The sequence below is a fragment of the Brienomyrus brachyistius genome, chromosome 21 (assembly GCF_023856365.1).
Source record: "Brienomyrus brachyistius isolate T26 chromosome 21, BBRACH_0.4, whole genome shotgun sequence".
NCBI classification, from domain to species: Eukaryota; Metazoa; Chordata; class Actinopteri; order Osteoglossiformes; family Mormyridae; genus Brienomyrus; species Brienomyrus brachyistius.
In genome coordinates, this window is record NC_064553.1 from 8,464,653 (window position 1) to 8,481,715 (window position 17,063).

A 17,063-nucleotide genomic window follows, 5' to 3' on the forward strand; every position below is an offset into this window, starting at 1 on the left:
GCCATGGAGATATCAATACTGAATATTAATTAATTTATGAATGAATTGCATCTGTTAAGAGCAGAAAGACCTGGAGGTCAGTAAAAAATCCCCCCCCCCCCACCCCTGATCAGCATCATGGGAAGGCTTCCCATTCCGGCCTCCTGGAATGTTATCCATCCCACCTCGTTTCATAACCTCCACCCCCCCCCCCCCCCCCCCCCCCCCAAACCATTCCAGCTGATTCTGCCGCCAGAATATTGCTGCACAACCTCTACCTCAGCGTGCATATCCACAGCCGATAGCATGCGGCATGCATTTTTCATCACGCGCAGAGCAGCTTCAGGATCATCTGAGGCTCAATTCCGCAGCGGCGAGTTCGGAATATGCAAAATGAAAAGGAAAAAGCCGTCCTCCCTCAATCTTGGCCTCGCGTCATGCTCCCGGAGATTCAACTGTCATAACTGAGTTGTGAACATCTCAGATCTCTTCAAAGCAACAGTTCGAAGAACACAACTGCCTTCAGAAAGCTTTAGGAAAGATTTTGATGGCTTTTCAAATGCGCTTCGGCATGCAGACAGTGTGGGATCTCAATCCAGAGAGGCGACTGAAATGCAGGAGCTGTCAGCCTGTTACATCTGCAGTCTTCATAAGATTCTTATGGTTCCAAACACGTCCCATCAAAGCAGCACAAGAGAACAGAGTAGTGATACTTTGTTGATTCCCATGGGTAAGCTGTCCTATCTTGGCCTATCCCATCTTACTCTCCACGAGACACACTGACACAAACAGGCGACGCAAGCTTGGGGGACACAGCACAGGGTCAGACAGCGTGAAGGGCCCCTGGAGCTGGTGGTTAAGGGCCTCGCTCAAGGGCCCAACAGCAACGATAATCTCCCATTAATTAGCATCCTGCGGAGAACTGAAGAAACTTCGTGTCCATAGACAAGCATGAAAATGAAGCATTGCACTATTGAAGCATTGCACACATGCAGAACTGCACTTTCGCTAATATATAATTGTACATTACACAGTATTATTTCTTTGAAAAAATTGTAGTATTGCATGTTCGATTGAGAAATGGTCCCTTTGTTCATGAATAGCGAATCCTGATCCCACCCCTGTGCAGGAATGATATGTTGCTTATGGAATAAAACCTGAAAAAAGGGTGTTTACCATGTGCTTTAATACTCTGGGCATCTTCTTAGAAGGAAGAAAAGGTTTTTTTCAAGTCAGCCATTCATATTTATTTCCCAAACACATTCCATTCTGTGTACTTTTTCCACGGAAAACACTCGAATCTGGCAGACATTCGGAGCAAAGGGGCCTGAAGCAGGGAGATTGGGCCAGCGTGACAGGCGGTCTGGTCCGGGGTCTGTCCTCACGGCGTGTAACCAGCGCCGTCGGGGCGGCTTATATAAGCAGTAGGGCACAGGTCCCACTGTGGAATCTCGACAGCCAGGCTCCGGAATCTTCCCCTCACGTCTCCTTCCACATGGCCTTTCTGACTCAAGTTGCTTTTTTAGAATCCTCTCCACCATATTTCCCCCCCCGATTTGGATACGCCTTCAGGAAGGTGAGGGTAGGGTTTAACAAATGATTTAGCCCCTCAACAAAGCTGACACATGGGAATGTGGTTTGAGCGTTGATATATTCTGCTTCTAGGCTCACCCACAGATAAACCACCTAAGTCCGAGCTCAGGTCTCCACTCCAGGGTACCGAATCAATGCGACCCACAAATGTGTCACTTCCTGCGGGGCCTTATTTACAAAGAGCCTGGGCAGGCCCCCGACACCCTTTCAAGAAGCCACCTTCACACCGGCGAAATAAAACATCTATAACTAACAGGCATTGTGCGCCGGTGCTAGCTGTGTTTATTGGGTACGAACCAGCGTAACTGGAGCCGAGTTTTCAACACTGCGATTGTGACACATCTGAGATGCTTCCAAGGACCCCCAACTGCAGTAGTTTAGAGAAACTGACAGGCGTCCATGCAGATGCCATTATTTATACACAGTACAGATAAGCAGAAAACGGCGAAGAATGCAGCACTAATTAAGATTATTTATAACCTCCCTGTTGTACCTATGGCCACTCCTCCTTTGTGTGTGGCTTCTTGAGTGCCCTGTCCATACATGACCTGCAGGTTATACAAGCAGATAAATCTAACAGATGAAATGTTTTTATATTGTTACACAAGAAGCAACACTAACACGCACTGCCGTTGGGAATCTGTGCATCGGCAAGCAGGCCTCGCTGTGCTTATCAGGTCCTGTGGCAAGCAACGGCAGGGAAATGCATGCGTGATGTTTCCCAGACCTTCCAAGGACCAAGCCCAAGATGGCCATCTTTGGAATTGCAGAACTGGGGGGAGGGGAAAGTCAATGTTCTCCTTAGTCAACAATTCTTCTGGGAATAAAATACCATAAAGGACAATTTCCTTAATATATTGTCCTTCATGTCAACACACTAGAATGAATATACAGCATGTGACCCAGTGTTTGTAAACAATGAACGCAAATTAACTCTGATTTAACGCAGATTTAACGCAGAATTTTTAATGCTCTTTTGGCTAAAATAGAGCCCCATTCAACCTCATTTATATGCATATTTACATTGCTGTTTATGACGACGGATAGATCGGTAAAAGTACAAAAATGATACCTAAGAGGTCAGTGCTAAAAATGGTCTGAGTGGTTTACCGAGATCTATCATAAACCAGATGGGTTTGTGAGATTCTCCAACTTCCTATATTGGACCACAGACTGGACCCAGTGAACGCCGTCTACACAAAATGCCTTAATCAACAGGGGTTTTAGTTCAGAAAAAGGAAAAATTATTTCAATAAATAATTATTTATAATTTAGGGTAATCTTAAAGTGCAAAGTTCAGGATTAAGATTAAGTGCGTGAATCAAAGAGCAATGATAAAACACTGGTGTTTAAATTCAGAGCCATTAAATTCACAAGTTCATTCATAAGAGATTTCAAGTCCAGAAAGTAGAAATCTAGACCAATATTTTGTTTCGACCAACCAGCTGAGTCCTCTGTGAATGTGACTCTTTATATTTGACTGGTTGGTCGAAACAAAATCTTGGTCTGAATTTGTATTTTCTGGACCTGAAATCTCCACCTCTACATGCTACATTATTGACTAAGGTGATTAGGAGGGGCAGTGAAGGCACACTGCAACTAAGAAGCACCTTCCAACACTGGAGTATGGAGAGCTCCATACTGCTCCACAGGTACCCTCTGAAGACATTACTGTTTGTATTAAAGAAGTATTATATCTCTGTATTATATATTATATAGCTGGGAGCATGGAAGTTTCATATAAATCATACTTAAAGAAAATTTTAATAATGACAGCGAAATGACAGATCGAGTGTCGTTTTTGTGTTGTTAAATTCCCGTGTGTGATTCCTCGCCAGGAGCGCGAAAAGCAGGTCCGTTTAAAATGGCATCTGCTCTTGTCATTGCCAGAAGCATATCTGTCCTATTTCAGCTCTGCCTCCGGAGCTAAACTGAAGGGCAAAAAATTGCGTAAAGGAACGGTGAGCGCAAGTACCTTTACCAGTCAGGGTGTAAAAGAGTCGTCGTTAATAATTATTCCTGCCTTGATATTTTAAAAATGTTCGTCTCACATCCTCTGGGAGGAAACCAGTGCAGAAAGAGCGGTTTTTTTCTCGAAAGGGAGACATTTTTTCTCCGTATGTGTTTGTACTGGCCAGAAAATTAACTTTTTTTCCCTGGAAAACGAACAGCGAACGCCCGACGGGGAGAAAGGCGCGCGACTTTGGGCCCGTCTCAGAAATGCGCTAGAGTTTGAGCCCCGCTGGGAATAAACAGACGCGTCGCTGTAACGAGGGGCGACACCACCCCTCACCGCGACACTAAATAGAACTAACGGGGCGGTGACCGGAGCGAGACCTTCCTGCCGCCCTCCTGAGCTAAATCACTCATATTTTATAGTCGTAATAGCCCGAGGTGTATGGACAATTTCACAGTGTGATTGCTCCGCAAATTACAGCGATCGCTCGATCTGGAAAAATCTTTTTAGCCTTTATGAAAAATAATACAGCTCAACGCTGCAATATAATTCCGCCACAAAGTTTGCAGTCGTTGCCACTTTTTTTTTAATCCACGGTATCCATCCATCCATCCATCCATCCATCCATTTTCCAAACCGCTTATCCTACTGGGTCGCGGGGGGGTAATTTATAGGGCCTTATTAATGTGTTTAAAATTACAATAAAACAATTAGTGCCTGGATTATTATTTTTTATTATTATGGGGACGCCTTTTTAAATACGATGACAGTTATACGGTGTTAGTATAACGATGTAAAGGAATTGAAAAAAAAATTCTTGGCAAAATTCTGTCCAGGGCATCTGCAAAGTGAACTTTCAGTAGGAGGATCTGCATCTTTCCCTGTGAGTACGACTAGGCTGGGGGGAGTGGGGGTCAGTCCTTGTCCAAACTCTGTGTCCACTAATTTTAATTGTGCAATTAAACATTTAAACAGCTATACAACTCATTGCAATATGACCATGAGTAAACATTAACTTAATTTCAAATCTCTCAATACGATTTTTGAGACTTACAGTTTTACTTTTACTCATTGCTAATAAAGGATTGAATGTAATTACACTAAATTTATATGATTACATCATAGTTTGTAACCTTGACTTCCTCTTCCCCACTTCCTGTTTTGCTTCTTTCTTTTTTTATCCAATCAAAATTCTCTAAGTTCTCTAAGTAAAGAAAGCTGACGTATTACTGGACAGATATTTAAGAATTATATAGGCAGCTAACGTGTCAGAAAACAAAGCAGGTGTGCCCAGATTCCAAGGAGCTATATGCTGCTGGTTCAAACTCTAGAATGGGATTTCACGTGGCAGATTACCAGTACAGTAACCTGAGCACAGAATTGTTTGAGATACAGCCTTATAAACAGGCTAATCCCAGAGCATATTGGGTAGACATGCACCAAATCTCAAGGAAACAGGCGTGGGAAATTCTGGCGACTTCTGTAGCCTGTGTCTTGATCCCGGGATTTCCACTGCTGGCCCGTAGAAGCGGTATGAGCCTTTGACGTGCGTCATTTCAGGAAAACGCACAACCACGTTAAGCCCGGTGGAGGTATTAGCGCACCTATCAATTACACCACGGCTGGGAGGCCAAACGCATCTTTAAAAACTCACGTGAAAGTCGAAGCGGCTTGAGCCTTCCTCTTGTACGCGTAGGAGTCACAAGTTGTTATATATAACAAGGCTGTGATGCTTTATTTTGGTGACACAGTCCTCTCTTCTCAGTATTTGGCTAAGCGTAGCGTGGTAGTAGCCATATACTTCCAGTGGTTGGCTCCAGATCGCCAAAACCCAAATAAGTCACTATGTAGACTGATCAACAGATGGCAAGGCCTCTGTGATATACAACCATCCATTTAAACTGAATCAGAACCAAGAGGCACAGTGGAATGCAGGGATAAAACCATACAAACGCTTGGAAGACATCAGTACCGATAAATCTACTGTTCATCTAGCTTCAGATAATACTTGATCAAACTCATAAATGCTGGCTGGATAAAGCAACATAATTTACCCAGGAACACAGCACAATCTGCCACTGTCGTACGTCGATATCGAATTATTAATTATTCATTTGCCAGGACACCGGCCAGAAAAGGAAGACTCAAATTCCAAACAATATACTAAAGCAGAGTGCCGTGGGTGACGATATCAAATCACCAAGTGCAGCTTTTACTGTAAAGGAAGAGGCAGCCCCAGGAACAAAGTCATTTAACGTGATTTTAAAAAGCAGCAAACAGCTGCAGTCACTGTAGTCAGTGGAATAACTTAACAACAGCATGAAGCAGCCAATCGCTATAATGTAAACTTAAAAGCATTAAGTGCTTTCATCTAACTTCCTCTTATACTGACTGCTAAGTGTCGCGTGACCAGAGAGTGGCGGTAAATTCTAAGCCCATTCGCTCATTTGTCTTGGCTCTGCTGTTCTTATGAAGGGGTCCTAGTGAATGGATATAGGCAAGCAGACTTACAGAGGTGGTCTTCCTGCGACGGGGTTGATATTCGGGTCTGGAAGAGAAGACAGAGATTTATTGTTTGGGGGCCAATTGCATACCCCCCACCCAAATTACTACTAAGGCAGCTCCACAGAGCGCTCTCGATTGTACTATTGTGGCCCACCCTACATAATCACAACAACAGCGGGTGACAATCGATTAGGAAATGCAATTTGGTGGTGCTTCCCAGAAAAACTGCACACTGAAAAGTCGTTTATGGAAACACTCAAATCTTTAAGGCACTTTACTTTTTAGAAAAAAGAAGTGATTTTCAAAGCTGCAATGGAAAAAAGAATTTGCCAATTCGCAGTTATGTAGGACACAAGCTAAAAAGGATAATTAGTTCTTCTAGAGCTGCTAGCTCGTTGAAGAGCACCTCCATGTTGAAGTACGAGACCTAGATCTTAATCTGGCGGGATGATAAGTGCCAGGCATTATTCGCATGAGACCCATTAATGGGAATGCACCCCATTTGCAATTGAATTTGTCCACTTACAGATAACTCCCTTGTAATTTGCACAAAATGTTTTATTAAAATACAGCTTATAATACAAAATCAAAATTAATTAATCTCTTAGTCCTCAGGAGCTGAAGAAGTTTGGGGCCCAGTGGGGAAAAGAATTAGATGTGCAAGGTAAACGCTCTATACAGTATGCAGACACATTTCTGCAGGATTTCAGTGCATTATCTTGACTATTTAGGCAATTAGAAGTAATACCTGCAATAGTGTAATACCTGGAATAGTGTAATACCTGGAATAATGTAATACCTGCAATTAGACTTTTTTTGCACCTCTCATGGGAGGCTGAGGGGTGGGGGGTGGCGTCGCTATGGATGGACGTTGTACTTCAAAGACCTGAATTCCGAATTTGTGCCCTTGACTAAACAGCCACTTAGATTGACAGTCCTGTAACTTGCAACTCTGCTAAGTGGGTGTTTGGTTTCTGGTCAAAAGAGCCTCAAGCTTCAGCTTCTGGGGGGTAGGTCCCCCTGTGCATGACAAAGCTCCAGAAGGCTGTATTCATCTTGGGGGGGGGGGGAGCCTTTCCCCGCCTGTGCTGTACAGAACAGGCGTCACATACATTATGGCTCTGGGCTGTGCAGTGTGGAAAATCCGTTCTGCTCAGTCGTCGTGACAGTCGATTTCAGGACCGCACACGAGCCTGGCGTGTGTCATTAATGTCTCGCACGAGAGACGTTATAAGTCTCTATGGTGAAGATAAAGGGTATAGTGGCCTTAGCTCAGCGGTCGATGTTAACTGACTGAATTACGGCTTTAGGGCTGTGCTATTCCACATTATCCTGCTTGTTTTTTCGTGAATGCAAGCAGAGTGCTGCCGATTAGCCATGACACAGCACACGAAGTGTTACAGCAAGAAGTGCCAGTCTCACACCTCTTTCTGAGGAAAATTTTAAAATATGCCTTCAAATGCTTAAATGTAAACTTTTCCATCCATCTGTCTTGCAGCTACTCATTCTGTTCCACGGACCTTGGAGCCGATCCTAGAACACACAGGGTAGGGAACCGAGACGCACCCCGGACAGGATGCCGGGTCATCTTAGGGCACACAAACTGACACACTATGAGCAATTTAGAGATGGAAATTCCCCTAACCGCATGTTTTTGCAACACGGTAGGAAGCTGGAGTTCGCCAGAGGAACATCTACACTCCACATATGTAGATAAGGAGCAGGATTCAATCATCCAACCATAAGCAGTGCGAGGCCAGGCACAACGCTTAAAAAATCAAACATCTGCCCGAAAGAAGCACTGAAGAAAAAGAAAAATAAATTAAATAACTGATATCTAAACAGCTTTATTTAGTAAAAAGACTAATGAAGGAAACGCGCTTGATATTTTATAGAAACTACTTTTGTTTCAGCCCCTTTAGAAACCTCCGTTTTTTCTGGCTAACAGAATGAAGCAGCAGTTAGAATTGGATGAAAATCACAATGAATGAAATCATCAGCTAGTCAAGGGAAAAATTATTCTTCAAAATTAGGGTGGGATTATCGTGCCCTGCCAATCACTGCCTGGCTGAAGCCAGCGGATAGTGACGAAGGAGCCACTAGGAAGCCGGTTAGGCGCTCGATGACAGATAGCGTATGATAATCCGGCCCACAGTGGATTTTGGGGTTTTCGGCTGTGGCAGCCACAGCAGAAAAGTTTAACACACTTATGCGCTATGCTGACTGGTGCTCGGCTGTAAGTCGTGAGAAAAAGACACCTACCGAATCTGACATAGAGCACCCCAGTGGTGGACACCGTGTCGTACGTGTTGGTAGCTACACACTGGAAGTAGCCGGTGTCCGTAGTGTCCAGGTTGCGTATGCGGAGGCGCGAGCCGTAGACGGTGGTGCGGTAGGAGACCCGGCGCGGCTCCTGCACCACGGGGGCATCGTTCTTCAGCCAGCGGATGGTGGGCGGGGGGTTTCCCGACACGTAGCAGTGCAGCTCGGCCGTCTGACCCAGGGATGCTGTAATGTTGTTCATCGGGGAATCCAGCGTGAGGAAGTGGTCTGCGGGGGACAGGAAGGGCTGACGTTAAATGGGAGGCCAATCGGCAAAGAAGTAGGGGGGCGTCACTCTCAAGCTCAAGGAGGCCAAGTCACTCACGGAAAAAAAAACAATTGCCGAGCGGGAGGTGTGGTCCTCCGTGATAAAACTGTGTGGGAGGGGGTCTTCTACGATAAAATTTGCCGATTGTGGGGGAGGGTAAAATCTCAGCGTGGGAATGGCATCCTGAGTGGAGAATTTTGCTGAGTGGAGTGGGGTTGGGGGGTGGGTGACAAATCGCATCCCATGCTGGTTCAAAATAGGACACAGCATTTTATTCAACCATATTTAAAAGCGTACATGCGTCCATACATTCGATTTAGGACGATCATCATAATATAGAGACGGGTGGCAATCCTACTCTGGATATGTGCAGCGGCGTGGGAACATTTCGTCAAGTCTGTATGAATTTAGCCACCCGCTACACCCGCAAAGAACGACCGGCATGCCTTCATGGGTCTGTCTCGCCACTACTGCGTAAATATCAGAGTGTAGAAGCATGTTGCCAACCTCCAAGGTTTAAGCAGCTCGGTGTTCATCACGGCTCCCATTCATGGCCTATTTCTGCAGTGAACCGTGCAGCCAGTGAACACGGCGAAGCCGGACAGAATGCAGGGGGAAACAAATCAAAGGATCATGCTGTCAAGACCAGTAGGCAACTGACTCATTCCGGCTCTACAAAAATCTCCCCTGACCTACGCAGTGACCCTTCAGTGGCCGATCGGGTGCTGATAGAGTTTGCTGTAAGTCAAAGGGGAAAATTACAGGTTTGCAACTGAAGCGTTCAATTTTTCCCCCCCACGGAAAACTTTCCCAAGGACAAGCCACATACTTATACATGCAAAGGAAGTGTATGCACATTGTGATTTGTATCTTAAAGAAATTCGATACGCGTAACTATTTAAACACCACCCCGCAGCCGTGTCTTTCAAAATTCAGACGTCAATTACTGTCTAGTGGAAGAATAAAAATGAAAGGCCTTCTGTTTCTGACTTGAGGCCGTAAAGCCTTCACTGGGTCCATGCAGTACCAGTACGAACTCCCTCCCGCTATGTTTTTAGTGGAGTAATATTTTAAGTGAGTACTTGAGATTTATTTAACAGATACTTTAATCCAAAGTGATATACATTTGAAAAAGCAGGGTCAGACAAAGCCTGGAGTGTTGGAGATTGTGGGGATTGTTCAACAACGTAATGGTAAAACTGCTTTTCCAACCATGGGACTAGAACTGCCGACTTTCCGATCATGATACGGCATCTTAACACGTGGAGCCACGCTGTCCCACATTAGCGATAAACACATTTAAGGATGCCCTCACAAGATTATTATTATTATTATTATTATTATTATTATTATTATTCCACTAATTAAGAGTTTGGGTCTTTTTGTAACGGTACAGTTGTAAATCAAATTTCACCCCTCACACAATTCAGCTCAATTTTCCCTCCAAAAACAAACGACCCCCTCAAATTTCAGTCTACAAAGATTTCAGCTTAATGGTTTTCTGTTTCAGTTACAGATGACTTCTCTATAAGTTGCTCTAACAAACAAATGTATTCACACCCATGTTTCCATACCAATGTATCTTCCCCCATGGCCCTTTAAGGCTTGTTTACGAGGCATGTTACGATGACAAGCGGCCCTTATACCATCTTTCCAGACGGCGTCTAAAAAATCTTATGTCACATAAAAAAAAAGAATAACACTTCGGAAAGTTCGCCCCCAAAAGCTTGTCATGTGCTGCCAGACGTTTTCCTGGTTTTGTGCGTCGGCCAAAACAAACACGGTAACTGCACATTTTCATAACCGCGGGAGAGGCTGACACGTCTCGCGGTGACCTCAGAGAATGCAGACAGCGCAGGACCTGGGAGCCGCCACTGCAGGACTGTGGGAACGGCATCTATACTCATCCATATTTAAGGCTCCATTTTCCCAGCCCCGCCCTCCCAGCCCCGCCCCCTGCAGTCATGTGACACCGAATGTTTCTCTCATTCTCCTCAGTCATGGTTCCCATTGCTCTGCATGGTATCGGTATCCCACATCCACCGTGACCATGGACTTGCCAAAAATAGGTTTCCTGTGGCGAGTCCTTCCTTCGCTGAGCCAATGAATCTGATCTTTCCTACATTTCCTGCCATGGACACGCGAAGTGGAAAGAGTTGAAATAACTGTGATCACAGTTTGAGCAAAATCACTTCAAATAAAGGCCCTTTAACCCTGACAAACTTCCTCCCTCACCTAATATTTTTTTCTAAATTAATTTTCAAATTCATGTAATCTCTAAACATGATGTATTTCCAAATACATGTTTTTCTAAATGCATTTCTAAATACTTTTAGCGTGGGGCCACAGAACCCATAAAGCCATCTGCAAATAACAGTAACATGCAGCACCAACAGTTAGATTATGTCTGAGTCTATCATAAAGATTTCTGTTAATTATATCCCAACATGCGGTAATAGCAAGATTATAAAGTTCAACCAGTGACAAAAGGACCAAAATAGTTCCAGCCATCTTCCAACCACTCAGCAGTCCAAGGTTGCATGTGCCAAAAGCAGGCCTGTAGGCAGTAGGCAGGCCTGTAGGCAGTGGGCAGGCCTGTAGGCAGTAGGCCTGATCCTGCAGAACCGGTATCCAGGTTTTCCACCTTACCTGGTCTCTGATGGCCACATCTGATTTTAGGCAGATAGGAACTCTTCAGGTAGGATAGAAAACCTGTTGGATACCAGCAGCCCAGGATAAGGTGGCCTGCTCCTGGCCTAGATCCTATATGTGGCAGCGCAGTGCGTAACACAGGGGAACACCTTGGAGGTGATGTCAGTTGATCACGTGCATTATCAGCAATTTAAAAACATAAACTCACTTAACTCCCTAACTCTGGAATGCGAGAGGAAGCTTACATGACGTGGGGACAACATGCGAACTCCTGAAAGAGAGAGCAGATGTGGATTTCAAAGCCCCATCCCAGAAGGTGTGAGCCAATAATGTTAGCCGCTGTGCTACCCGGGAGCCAATCGTCACACACAAATTCAGCTTAAAGACAGATGTAGGGAGCGGATCTGGTCTGTAACCTGGGGCCCGCCTGTACATTACTCTCATCCATAAGTAATTCTTCTGTCCTGTATTATTTCATGTTTGGTGAACGTCATCATTGGCTGTTTGGTTCTTATTCTCTAACCAGCAATCCAACCACTGACAAACCGCTAAAATGATTAAATAAGGAAATATAAATTCTCATTCACTACCCCTAGTCTTGAACCACAAATCCTGGCTATGCAGAAGCATTAAACTGATTAAAATGTCTGTGCTAGGAAACTATTCCTTTTAACCAGTTCACACGATTACTCATGTCGGAATTATGAATCATGCATTAATGGCTGTTTGGAGACATTAGCAGAAGTGGAGCAAATTTCGGCTTCAGCTTACCAAAGACCGATTTGAAGGCTAGACGATCTTTTATATCTTGCATCCTGTGGCATATGTGGTTAAGATAATTGAGATGCATGCACACGCACATTGTTTGAACAGAATAATTCCTGACATATATTGTATACCCTATGACAAGCTAAGAAAAATATGAATACAATAAGGTAATTCATTTACAAAAGTGAATAACCTTGAACTAGTTGTGGCTGACTATTCAGTTATCCAGGTTTAGGGATCAGCTTTAAATTAGTCAGTCCATCCATGCCAGTGATTCCCAATCCAGCCCTGAGGAACTCCCAGCCGGTCAATGTTTTCGCTCTGTCCCAGCTCCCAAACACACCTATACCAGATATTCGGTTTTCTCAATCACTGGATTATTTGGTTCAGATGTGTAGAGAGCTGGGAGGGAGCAAAAAGGGGAGGGAGTGGCTTGTCTTGGGGATAGCTTGGGGAGTAGGCAGTTCATTTTTAATAATTTTTAACGGGGGGTGGCTCAATAGGGAAGTCCCCCAAAATCTGTCAAAAAATTCCATAGAAAGCTAAGATATGTGTGTGGACCGGTTGCTCCAAATTGTTGATTGAGTGTGTTTCAGACGGGGTTTTTGATCTGTGCAGGGGCAATTCTAAGATGTTTTTAAGGTGGGGGGCATAAGAGGAACCATAATTCATGCAGAGGGGCCAACTTCACCATTAGCCAATGATGTGTTTTGACTCGGTGAGTGACAGGAGATGGGGCGTTCCAGGAGCCAATCAACTCGCAGCTGGGGCCAGTGGCTTTGTAGCCCCGCCCCTGTATATGCCCCTGGCTTTATGAATCTTGCGACAGACTTCATATGCCACTGCAACAGATGGGTGAAAACTAAAAATGGATAGAGGGATGGATGCATGTATGCATTTAAATACAGTCAACTAAAAAGCCAAAAAGAATATGGTTGATAGAATACCGTTCTTTCATTTTTATTAGAGGCACGATTTAGAAAAACAATCACTGCATGCGCTGCTCCAGCCACAATTTTTAAAAATAAGACCGCAATGCAATTCGTACGCAAGTTGCATATTTCTGCGCTACATTAACTAGCGGGCAACAGAAGAGCTTACGTCCGAGGACTAGCCAACATTTCCACCAGACAACCATTCTTAGAAACTGGTTAATATTATGAAGAAAGCTGGCAAGGCAATCTGAAATTTAAACTAACGATTTTGCTGAGAAACCAAATGATTTTTGCAAGGGGTGGGCTATATAAAGCCTGAATCTATCCATATATACTCCACACCTGCAGCTGACACCCCCGGGACCAGAGAGATCACATCCTGTATTGTTTCTGTAAAACAAATTGCACGATAAAAAAGTCAAATGAGCGGCAAATTAATACATTAAAGCTAAGCTCCGCCCCTCCAGTCCCTTGGCCCAATCATTCTGTTTATTCTGCAGGCCCGTTAACCCTAATAGGCTCAAGTATGGAAAATCAAGAACCGAAGAAGTTGTTTAGGGCTAGTGAAGACTTAAGGAAGCCGAGGATTATAATTATAGGACCGGTGACAAAGTTTTTTGTGCATTTTACAGGGTTAGTCACAGGTATGACACGCTCTAGCCGTCAAGTACCATATTGCTGCTGAACTAGACAGGCCTCACACCGATATTACAGCCTAATGATAAAACAAGGCAAACAGAAATGTCTGTCTCACAGCGACCGTAAGAAAGCGAGAATATTTGTCCAGTGGTTTTTACAGCAATTTTCACAGGAAAGATATGAAATGTGTCTCCCGGCTGCGAGACTTTGGATTGGATGCAAAGCCGGTCACAGTCCATAAAGGTGTCCGGCGTTCTGAAAGGATGATTCCAGCGTGAATTTGGAGCCACAGCTGAATGGGATTTACGTTTACATTTCATTCTCTTAGCAGACGATCGTATCCCGGGCAACATACGTGTTCGAGAAGGTAAAAACGTAACGGCGTCAGCGCGAGACGCTACAGTGTCTGCAAAGACACAACATCACACAGGAAAATGCGTGCCGCTGATTACATGGCCTGATGTTCCCAAACCGGGAACAAAAGGAGCTGAGTGGAACGAAACAAACAAACATTTACATAAACATTCCCACCTTTCTCCATGCCGCTGGAGACATTCCAGGAGAACGTGGCCAAGACATTAGGCTCCGGGTCTGATCCTAAAAGAAAGGACAAAGATCCCATTTACAGATCATTTTAAATAGACATATTGGGGTCAGAACCAGTCAGAGGGGTGCTTATCCAATTACCACCCACATGCATACACCTGGTAACAAAATGTGTCCCAAATACTCTTGTTCGAACCCACAGGGTATGGCGCATGTCCCTGCGGGTTAGGCCCGCACTGTGATCGGAAGGTTGCCAGTTCAAATCCTGTGGTGTGGGAGTGATGTAGCCATTGGGCTCTTGAGCAAGGCCCTTAACCCCGCCCCCCCATTGCTATAAGGACTGACCCTGCTCTCTAAATCGTATGACAATTTGAGTAAAGGCGTCTGCTAAAGAAGTAAAGGTAACAGAATCATACAAACTACATAGCCATATAGCAGAAGTGGGATTTGAACTTTGGCTTTGGAATGCAGCAAAAGACTGGATGCAATGCTACAGAAAGTCGTAGCAAATCCCTTTAATGTTCTTTACACTTTACCAACAAGTGGGTCGACCCGAAGAAAGGTTTGCCACATTGCAACAGTCAGCGCAGAATAATGTTTAAACTTTGGCTGGCTCAACCCCCTAGTTTCTATAACCATTTTCTTTCATTGCCTCACACCAAAGCCAGAAAACCCATCCAAATGTAAAACGAGCCCGGTAATACATCAGCCTGGTTTCCCGCAGCTGAGGGACCGAACCGCGGGCGTGTCTAGGGAGGAGGTCGTGGTGCCCCCCCCTCCTCGTTACCCACCCCACCGCTGGTGCTAATTAACACCTGGGAAGCCGTTGACCGCACAAGACCACCAGATATGCATGGGCGGCTGGGGAGCGACTCCATTAGCCGACCGATTGCTTTTCAAAGGAAAGAAGGCTGAATGGATTAGCGACTGTTTTCTAACTCGCCGATCATCTAACTAGGTGCGTATGTGAAAATATGCGGCTCCATTCGATCGTGCAAAAGTAAAAAAAAAAAAAAACGGGCTGAGAAACTTCATGTTTTCGTAGTAAACAACTACCCTCTGTAGTAGAAGGTGGCATTTTGTCGACCTTCTGAAAATTAGGCCCAAGCTGGAGATTATTTAAGAGAATGACGATTTCGGAGGCCTGCAGTCGCCAAGGGTGGATGCCGACTCTGGTCATTCTTAGAGGAGGCTGCTGTCTCTTGGATGCACACTGAGACACCAGGGGATAAGAAACTAGTGATTTACGCAAATCACCAGTGATCTACCTGAGAGACAGACCCAAGGGGACTCGGACTAACTCACTTGGGAAAGATGCATTCTGTTACTGATTGACTGAAAGGACATAAGGACGTGAAGGTAACTTCTGCAGCTTCTGCAGTCCGGCACTGTTCTACCTTCAACCCTTAAACGATGTGCAGTGAAGCATGCAGACGCAGCAGCAAATACGGGGTGGGGGGTGGGGTAGGTAATACAGTCGCTCCCGATCCCAACATCCAAGCTTGAGATGTCGCATTTGCACGACTGGTCTTGGTTTCCTCTTGCTGACTATTAGTTTTCATGCACATCGCTGTCTTAAGGTTGGATTTCTGTGTCATTTCTGAAGGGTCTCATATCACACTGATGAATCAGAACTTCTGAATCTCTTCCATTCTTCAGGAGAAGAAATCCTACCTCTTCAGACAGAGACTTACTCCATGTGAGACTAATTAATCTACCATGTTTGTATATATACCTATTTTAGCTCTCATACACTGTCTTGGTGTATTTGTTACTATAGATTACTATACCTATTACCTCATACAATATTACTGCCATAGGATATTATTAGGTAAAAGTTACCTTATTGTTTCACTTTGTGTAGCTGGGTTGTATTAAATCACTGTGTGCTTTCAACAAATTAATGTTAAACATGAATAAATGCAAATGCAGCTGGAAATCGCTATGTAAATGATACATATAATCAAAAGTATTTGTTTAGCACTGAAAAACCGCATAAATTAGATATACCTATATATATATATATATATATATATATATATATATATACATACAGCACACATGCGCACCAAATGTTGTATAGAATTCCTGCCTGGCTGTTGCAACTCCATAAAAAATTATCAAAAATGATAAGTCCCTTTATGTCACACCCAAAATATTTTTGTATAGTGGTGATGAATATCAAAAATGGCATAATTTTCTTTTTATTCATGAAAAGTGCTTTGTTTTGGAATCTTAAATCACTTTCTTATTATGGGTCTTAACACTTGCCAGCTCTGTAAATAATTTTAATTAAGTGAAAATATTTGTAGCCTAAGACTCTTTTATCAAGTGTCGTTTGGAGTTTTCTTGTACGATCTTGAGTCTGAACTCTCAGTGAACACTTATGGTATCCAGAAGACGAATTTACAGTGGGGTGGGTATCCGTGGGCGGGGCCAAGATGAATGCGATAAACCATAATACATGCTTCATGAATGCATTGTAATGTATTACGGATGTGTTCATAGACTCTTATAGGATCATTGAGGTGTTAAAACTGTATGCTTTGGACAATGCAGATTTGGAACAAATAATTAGGTCCTCAGTCCTCCTTCAGAGTAATTTCTTCTGCGATGGTCAAGTTTAATTAGTGAATTTTCTCCTGCCCCTTCACCACCTTAGCTACTGTGTGGTGAGTGTACTGGTGCAGAATGGCTGCCATCGTATCATCCAGGTGGGGGACTGAAGTCACTCCCCATTGGTTCTGTCAAGCACTTTGGGTCTCTTGAAAAGTATAAATGTAACATTCAATCATTAATTCATTCCATTTCAAGGAAGATTTGTAGATAAAAAGAGTCACTCGGATTGCAGAACCCATTATACGGACCATGACCAACACAAATTGACTGTTAATCCAAA

At 44.0% G+C, this 17,063-nt stretch overlaps 1 protein-coding gene across 1 annotated transcript in view; it reads right to left on the reverse strand.

Annotated features, from left to right (window-relative positions):
* LOC125716736 (inactive tyrosine-protein kinase transmembrane receptor ROR1-like) overlaps positions 1-17,063 on the reverse strand; it is a 65,049-nt gene that overhangs the window by 12,340 nt on the left and 35,646 nt on the right. Inside the window, exons 2-4 of the mRNA XM_048989368.1 lie at positions 14,150-14,215; positions 8,297-8,584; positions 6,041-6,077 (exon numbers count right to left, since the gene is read on the reverse strand). Of these exons, the coding sequence (XP_048845325.1) occupies positions 6,041-6,077; positions 8,297-8,584; positions 14,150-14,215 (391 nt within the window). The remainder of the gene's footprint in view (positions 1-6,040; positions 6,078-8,296; positions 8,585-14,149; positions 14,216-17,063) is intronic.